General features: G+C 44.9%; 1 protein-coding gene across 1 annotated transcript; it reads right to left on the reverse strand.

The window, feature by feature from the left end:
- Positions 1–3282: 3282 nt before the first annotated feature.
- LOC123452288 (cleavage stimulation factor subunit 50) lies at positions 3283–7655 on the reverse strand. The gene is made up of 13 exons (XM_045128920.1): positions 7391–7655; positions 7200–7315; positions 7013–7082; positions 6548–6631; positions 6373–6459; positions 5837–5907; positions 5635–5686; positions 5488–5545; positions 5049–5143; positions 4794–4948; positions 3943–4051; positions 3680–3736; positions 3283–3589 (listed from the first exon to the last, which is right to left on the reverse strand). Exons 1-13 carry the CDS (start codon positions 7559–7561, stop codon positions 3443–3445), a joined length of 1272 nt encoding a protein of 423 aa, XP_044984855.1. The 5' UTR covers positions 7562–7655; the 3' UTR covers positions 3283–3442.
- Between the last annotated feature and the right edge of the window lie 1586 nt (positions 7656–9241).

A 9241-nucleotide genomic window follows, 5' to 3' on the forward strand; every position in this document is an offset into this window, starting at 1 on the left:
AGTGTCAGGTTCGAAGGGGCAAGGATTGTCCAAGAAGGCAAGGGAAGTACTAATAAAATATGGGTTACAATCAACACCAACTTTCACAATGAGCTGTTTTCAACTCTCAAAGAAGATTTGCGGGAATATGACTTCAATCCCTTCTAAATTCTGGTGGGGTGCATCTCAAGGGGAAAGGAAGGTGCATTGGATAGCTTGGGATAGAATGTGCTTGCCAAAGAGAGATGGAGGGATGGGGTTTCGAAATTATGAAGCTTTCAATCAGGCTCTGTTGGCAAAGCAAGCGTGGCGCTCCAATTCCCTTCATCGTTGTGTGCCAGGGTGCTCAAGGCTAGGTACTTCAAGGAGTGCACGATCATGAACACTACATGCCCCAATGGTGCGTCCTACACTTTTAGGAGCATTATACATGGGAGGGAACTTCTAAGAGAAGGAGTGGTTTGGCGTGTTGGTGATGGGTCGGACATTAATATACATCATGAAAATTGGATACCGAGGGCAGGGAGCTTAAAACCTCTTGGGCAAGTTTTCGTGCATGGAATCACGCATGTCAGCGACTTACTTAGTCCCGATGGTACTGCTTGGGATCATGACAAAGTGGAGACTATGTTCACACCCGATGATGCATATGATATAAAGCAGATCATCATTGGTGGCCCGGGTAGCAGCGACCATTTAGCATGGAACTTCACTAAGTCGGGGCAGTTTAGCGTACGATCAGCTTATCACCTATGTATGATGCTAAAAAGGACCAAATTCGGACGGACGGAGTCCTCATCATCGGTCCATAAACACCAAAGTTGGCTTGCGCTCTGGAATACCAATGCTCCTGGGAAGGCAAAGATCCATATGTGGTGTTTGATAAAAAATGGTTTGGTTGTCGATGCCGAGTCACACCGGAGGAAAATCAAACCAGGTATCTTTTGCACGGTCTGCGGCGGAGAAGAAACAGTTTTGCATTGCTTCTGGGCGTGTCCGCATTCAGCCATGTTCTGGAAGGTTTTAAGCTCGGAGAAATGGGTTCCGGTGGCGATCCCGCCGGTGTCTGAAGGACCCCATGGAGAGCTTGCCTCATGGTTGTTGCGGTGGTTTGCGGAGGTCGGGGACCCAGAGCGGGAGCTAATGGTACATGCTGTGTACGGCCTATGGCTAGCAAGAAATGAAGCCAGGGATGGAAAAAGAATTGTGGATCCTAGAGTGGTTGAAGAAAATGTATATCAGCATATCATAGAATGGAATGCCATTCATATGAAGAAACCAAGGAGTACCACTCCAACACTGGCTGTGAGATGGAGCCCGCCAGAGCAAGGGTGGCTCAAGGCAAACTCTGATGGAGCTCTGGCAAAGCTACGAGATCGTGGTGGTGGAGGAGTGGTTCTCCGAGACCATGATGGAGCGTATAGAGGGGGTGCCTGCTATGTGTTCCGGGATGTCTCTGATCCCGAGGTGGTCGAGATACTTGCTTGCCGTAAGGCGGTGCACCTGGCGGTTCAAACTGGAGCTACCAGGGTGCACGTTGAAGTCGACAGCAAGGGAATGGCGGCCATGTTGAACGACCAGGCTAAGAACTTGAGTGCGGCAGGCCCAATAGTTGAAGAAATAAAGTTGTTGGGAAGGACTCTCCAAGGTTTCATAGTCTCTAGGGTTAGAAGGTCAGGGAACCATGGTGCTCATTTGTTAGCTAGAGAAGGTGTTAGTACGGAACTTTGTAGAGTTTGATACTTTGTAGAGTTTGATCTACCAAACCCCCTGATTGCATTCTACATGTAATCTCTAATGAAATCCCGGTTGTGGGATGATAAAAAATCCTTGATGATGATTCTAAAAAAAAGACATCCGTATGACGATCCCTCCCATAAAAAAAAAGACGCCCGTGCGACGTGCGCTGTCGGGAAAGACGAGCCTAGCCCATATTACGAAAGGAAAACGGAAATACTCACCCGCGAAAATAGAAATACCAAAACGAAAACACTAACTAGCTGGCGTCAGATATTCGAGGTTCCCCGGCGCACGCTTCTGCTGCAGTCAGATCAGTTTACACCCACGTCATCCTCAAGCAGCCATTGTTTGATACTTGTAGGTTGTAGTCGAGCGAACGCCCAAGCCGACGGCTTCCATCCCCTTCGCCGCTTTCTTTCTCTCTCACTCACTCGATCCCCATTTTCACCGCCAACCCACTCACTGGCCCAATCTACGGTATATCATATAGTGCGCGTTTTGTATTTGGTTGGGCCGTTGTGGTCTGATCCTTAGTTGTCTTGCGGATCAATCGCGCGCGGGGGAGGGGGGAGCCAAATAAATGAAATGGGAAGGACCAAACATGGCTAAAAAAGAATTTGAGAGGGCCAGTCCAATAAAATACACCAGTTTAACAGAAAAAACAATGTTTATACTAATATTAGGCTTAAATCAGTGACATTAAGGAGGGTCAGGGCCGCCCCCTCTGTCTTCGCCATTGATCGGGGGCCTAAGGCCTTCCACTATGTGGTCGGTGCCAAATTTCTGAAAAGCAGGCCACATGCACACCGATGGCAAGTGGGAATGTTTTGGCATCGCTCCCACAACGTAGGTAGTTTGACATCGATTTAAAGACAGACCCACATTTATATAAAAAGATAGTTATGCACGGAGGTCATGAAGGTCCGGCTCGATAGCAGTGGTAGCAGAGCACTTACCAGAGTACTGTTGTTGCTTTGTCAGGCTCTTTGCGCGTAGAAGAGTGAGATATGAATTTTCTATTGCATCGCCTAATTTAACACCGAAGCAAGTAGTTGCTCCGATGTCTGGAAAAAAAATCTTGGGCACCGGCCAAGCAGTGTAGGGCATCGATACTAAATACCTTAAAAGTGAGTTTGACACATGTTTTGACCTACATAGTGGAGGGCCTAAGAACATCTCCAACAGACTGTGGTAGCGCCATGCGTAAAAAGAAAAATACAGCGTTAAAATCGTGTTTTTGCGCGCGGGAGCAACGAAGAGGTTTTCTAGATGTACAAAAACATGACGTTCAATTCGATGGCCCCACCTGCTGCAGCCAGCGCACACAATCCGATATGCAGCATGGGAGCCAGCACGCCAAAATTTACAGCGTGGGCGCTAACATATTTTGTGCGTGCTCTATTTTACCGCGTATGCTGAAGCACTGTTATTTGTCTCCGACGCATAAAACATCAATTTTTAACGTGCGAGGCATAAAACATCAATTTTTAACGTGTGAGGCCTTTTCTAGACACCTAGACGCCTGTTGAAGATGTTGTAACCTCCTGTGTAAACTACGGATGGTTTTTACACCTAGAGAAACATCCACTAGAAGAAGATGTATCAACAGCATGTATAAGTACAGCCACTACAATTACAAGTATTCCTTTCTTTTACCCTGAAGTACTCATGATACAACAAACTTCATGATTTAAATGCCAGGGTTGAATTGAATCTACACCGTTTATTTCCAGAATCTGACGGATCGATCGTTTCCGCATGTAACAAACACTGCATCTACAGGGGAGTGCTCCAGCCACCTAGGGGCGCCGGTGTGGCCAGACGGCAATCTTGCCACCCTTTCAGAAGTAAGGGCGTCCCAGACGACAACCTGAAGACCAGGCAGTATTACAGTGAGGCGTGTGCTGAAGGGTTTTCCCTTTCTGAAACACAGATAGTACTAGTCTGAATTGAAATTCACCTCGTTGTTTTGCTCGTCGGTTGATAGTACAAACTCCTCGGTTTCGTTGAAGACAGCCTAAACAACAAAATCAATTTATTGCAACAATGAAGTTAGTTGTGCAATTAGTTACAAGCTCAAGTCTACAATCTATTTCACATGGACTAGGCTGACTAGCTGAGATACTTGGCTACCATTGGAGCAAGAAGGGCTTGTATGACCAAATTAGTAGTATGTAAATCAGAATGAAAGAAAAGGAGATGGTACAGAATCATACTACTAACCTGACACCGGAATTGTGTATTAACAACACCTGGATATTGCTTCACAAGTCTTCCGGTGCCAACTTCCCATAACTTTATACACGAATCCTTCCCACTGGATAGGATGTACCTGAAAGAACGTTGTTGGCTTCATAAGAGAGAGCCAGGATACATGTATAAACTCTTCATAAATCCAGGAATATAATGACTCAAAATGGGTGACCAAGTCCTTCAGTTAGTATATATTCATTATAACAGCTTCATTATTCAATCTTATGTGCAAGTACATGCAAAGCCTTTCTGCACAACAGAGAAATGTTTTGCATTTGCATCCACACTAGAGTGACCAGGTTTGGTCCTCTTTCTCTAATGCGTTCCTAGAACCCACTGCCCTACCTCCTAAAAGACCATGTGACCATCAGATTCACCTCACGATAGTCGTGTAACACCTCATTGCTCAGGTATGTCCATCCCTGCGAAGTAACCATGACACATCACTGCTGTCCTTGTTTAGCCTAAAACGGATGATTCCCTAAGGATTGTATGCAACTCTAGTGGTACGGCAACTAACCACTTGGAACTGATCCACTATTACTAGGACGAATCAGGTTGGTTTGTTACAGACGTACAGGTAGATTCTCTACACCTGGATGCTAGGACAAACCTGTTTTTTTCTTTTGTTTTTGCACCTGGGTGCTGGATACAGTTTATTGTTCCGTTATCTCTTGATAGTGGAACCTGATCCTTTTGGGGATCGTATGGAAAAAAAAGGTAGATTCTCAACACAATGCTGAAACATTATGATGTTAAGACTATTTATTCACATATCTTTGTTCCCCAAAAGCATTTTACACATGCCGGCACTTGCTAACCTCTCGTCTTTGGTGAAAATTGCACTAGTAGCTTCTACAGATCCATGTGCCCCAATTATGGGACGAACACATTCAGCAGATACTCCATCCCAGATGCGCAGAGAACCATCCTTAGAAGCAGTCACATACATGCTCCCAGTACCCGAGTAGCGCACCTGACACACACAAAGTATATATAGGGTGGCAATGGTGTGCCTTTCATGAAGATTATAACCACTGTAGGACAAAGCTTGTGAAGCAAAAGTAACAAAATACCTGGTTGATGGCAGCACTAGAGTCCTGCGGATTTGCGGATAAGAAGCATGTGAAAGTGTTTACATCATAGAGATGAGCTACTGGGTGATCAGTCCCTGAAAATATTTTGTATCCAAGTCAGCTGTTTCCGAGGATTAATATGGCAATGTGGGCTTCTAATTAAAGTCCGCTGTTTCTAATTATTATGACAACACATTAGCGAGTTATAATTCTGCAACCGCGTAGAGTATAGACACCATGAGCGTATCATGGAAATATATAAAATAATGCATGTTATACATGATTGTTTCTTTACATGCATTATAAATAAGTCTACTCTTAACTCTAACCAAGCAATATCACAACTGATACTCGTGTAAAACAAGAAAACTAGAGGCTACAGGTACAAGTCTAATTACAGAAAGGATCAAAAGCCTAATTACAGGAAGGATCATAGTACCTGCTAAAATGTAATCACCGCAAGGATGAAAACATACAGACCTAACATTATGAGTATCCTGTTCAAGTAAATGTTGGGAGAAAAAAATTATTTAGGCACCACAAACATGTCATTTAGAGTATATACAGTTACTAAGAATTTTACTACCTGAATAACTCTGAATGCTTTTCTTGCAGCAGTTTTGGAGAACTCAAAGAACCTGTCAAGCAAGTTTAAAGTTCAAAGGCAATACAGCTCAGCAGATATATTGTAATTATATGTAAACAGACCAATTATGCTTAATCTCTGTATGAACTCCTCAAACTGCATAACAAACAACAAGGAAGGCAGGAAGCAATGATAAGCATACTTTATCGTATTATCTTTTGCTGCAGATATCAGTATTGGGCTAATAGGATGGAAATCCAGATCATTGATGGGCTGCAAGAAATTAAACATGTTACAAAAACAACTAGAGTACATAGGAGGAACTATAGATCTTTAATTATAGAAGGATAATGGGGGCTTGAATCCATGAATTCAACCACAACCACATGCTTTAGCACTAGGCACTAGGCAGCCACATTGGCGCCCTTGCTAAAAGAAGGCATGGTAGTAATTCAAGCAATCAAAGATAAATAAGCAGAACAATGGATGAATGGAGCAAATGAAATAGTTACTAATCACCAGTTGCCAAGTTCAATACCCTATGCTGGCAATTCAAGATATAGAAGGTGAAGAAGTAACTACCTGGAATATTAGTTACAAAGCTAGATACCTTGTCAGTGCTATGTACAAGAAGTTGGGTAAGCAACTACCGAACTATAAATAAAAGATGTCTTAACAGGAAGCTATTCCAAAACAGGATGAGGAGAGGCTCAAGGACTTGAACAGTAAAATACTAACCTGCACATGGTCATAAAATGTACGGACCACAGGTCGGCCAGGGCCTTCTTTGGAGTCTCCTAACATCGTCTGCTTAATTTTTGATACCTGCAGGTGGGAGTCGTACATTGAGCAACAACTAGAACCTAACAAAGCACAACCTGCACTCAGAGATGGAATGACAATTCAAGCTCACCTCAAAGAACTTAATGGATGTGTCCCCACTTCCAGTTGCAAAATGTTTCCCATCAGGACTAAATTTCGCACATCTGGCAACATTCTGCACAAAATAAGAGTAAACCACAGAAAAAGTATATATGGTATTTCTTGGTGACTGGTCTGTCACACCTTGATTAACCGGGCCAACAAAATTACAAGTTGGGTGACTATGAAGGCACCATCAGAGGTGCAAAGCATGTAAATGGTGTCAATTGTATAGTTATAAATTATCCATTCGATGTATGAGCCATATAGATTTCTTGCTGTGGCTAATGATCAGGGTAGAAGTAGGCAAGTAGCACCCATGTCTACGTTTAGAAAATACTGCTGCCCAAATGATTTCAGATGTAGTTCAGATATCTCATAAACGTTGCCAAAGAAATTGCAGCAAAAGTGAATTCCTACGGTGCATTGGGCAAGGGAAAAGTAGAACCATGCGCACCTTATGATCGGAGATGTGCCTGGTCTCGTGCTTGGGGAAAGTCTTGGACGGGCCCCTGACATTCTGCACACTGCACCAAAGCTCCCAATCAAATCCATATACACATGACCAGCTCACTCAGCTGAAACTACGCACGGTTACAAACTTGCCAAATGCCACAACCACGAGGAGGAATCCCGGGTTTCACCTGAAATCCACGGCGCTGGTGCCGAGCGGGCGCGCCAGCCCACCGCCGCCAGCGGAGTCAAACGCGGGGGGAGCTCCGCCTCCCCTGGCCGCCTCCTCCCGCTCAGCCGCGAGGCCCTGCGAGCCGACAGCGGCGAGGGTTTACGCCGGAACCCTAGGCGAGGGGAGCGGGGAGAGGGGAGTTATACATACCTTGGCGACGAGGCGGAGGAGGTGGTTGGGGAGGGAGGCGTCGGCCTTGGGGGTCATGGTGGCGGCGGCGACGGCGGCGGCGGCCTGCGTGAGGTTCTGGTCGCGGAGGTGCGCCACGATGAGGGCGTTCACCTGCCGCAGCAGCTTGGCCTCCTGCACCGCCGCGTCCATCTCGGCCCTCCCCTCCGTCCTCCCGTGGGGGTGGGGCCAACTGTGAAATGGAGTGGGAGTGGACTCAAGCTTCAGAGCAAATTTGTTCAGTGTTCTCGCAGCAGAGTGAACCTCTGAACGAAGGTGAAAATACGTGTGTTGTCAGCATCTGGGCACCACCGCAAACTTCCATCAAGATAAATGTCAGGTCTTCATGGATACTAAACATCTCCAGCCGCGCCTTCAAGACGTCGTTTTGCGTTGGATTTGGTCAAAACTAGGGTCGGCGATCTCATGTCAAATCCAGCCCCTGAGAGATGCTTCGGGACGACCAGTGTTATTTTTACATGCACATACCTCATTGGTCAGTCTATCTTCTCTCTTTTTTAATAAGCCCACCATGTGCATGAAAAAGGAAACTTTTTCCCTCCCTCTCTATCTCTCTCCTTATGTGGCCGGCTGAGGTGGGGGCGTGGCTGGAACCCGAGCCCTCCCATCCGATTTTTTTCGTCGGTTGGCCCGCGAGAAGCGTTACTTCGATCCCTGGAGGCGCCTAAATGATGAAGATGCTCTAAAGCCGTGTTTCGAGTCTCTTCGCTCCGTGGAGCTGTTGAGCTGGGTGTGAACCGCTCGATCAAAATGAGCTATACCTGCTCCGTTGTGGGAGTGGAGTCGACAAAGCGAAGAGAATTATAATCTGTGGAAACACCGATTCTGAAACTCTTCTTCTTTGGACAATGGACAGACAAGTCTTAGCTTTGCCCTGCCAAATAAGTTTGCCTTTTTGCTTGTCGATGTATTGGCCAACATTGGCTACAATTATGAACTAGAATGGGCATAGTAGCGTTGACATGCCAATAAGAAAAAGGAATAAAACACCCAAAAACATTTTATATCTGATTAAAATAAAGAAAAACAAACGTGAATAGATTGACAACTGGACATAAAATGACTAATAAAAAATAAAATTACATTAAAAAGCATACAAGTTTTCTTTTTTCCTGCACGCTCGAGATTAAAAAGCATACTAAAATTTTCTTCTTTTCTTTATTGTTCGTGGGAACATGTGAAATTAGCAATGAAAATTTAGCTACGTACGTCCCTTCCTCAAACAAACAATGCGAGACTTAGTTAACGAAACACGAACTCCATTCTTTGACACGAACTTCTGATGTACTTGATCTCTCGTCCTATCACAAACAAGTCTCTTCCTCCCGGTCCTAATAGACTAGTACAAGTAGTCCACCACAATAGGAAAGGGAAACGAGACATGCAAACACCCTCATCATACTTGGTTTTAAAAACAGCAATAGTCATTTGCACCTTGAGGCGAGATCTATAAATCGTTGAAGCGGCATCAGTTGGAGTATCATCCCATCTAGGACACGCTTGCACTCCATCGCCACCAGTTTAGAGGGCTTGAAGAAATCAGGCCAAGCCGCGGAAACCCCCAAATAAGATGTTGAAGTTATCATACAAATAGCCAATAGTAGCTCTACTTGAAAGGCATACAACTGCAAGATCTCAAGAGAACCATCAAATTTAGGCATACAAACTCTCACGGTCTATTTGTTGGCGCCCAATCAGACGTCGTTAACACTAGTGGAGAAATGGCAACTTCTGTTGATGGCGCACCAATTTGATGCGATTTCAACATTAATGTTTTCAAATAGCGATGGCGTTGGACAAATTGATACGTCG

This window comes from Hordeum vulgare, chromosome 5H, assembly GCF_904849725.1.
Source record: "Hordeum vulgare subsp. vulgare chromosome 5H, MorexV3_pseudomolecules_assembly, whole genome shotgun sequence".
Lineage (NCBI taxonomy): Eukaryota > Viridiplantae > Streptophyta > Magnoliopsida > Poales > Poaceae > Hordeum > Hordeum vulgare.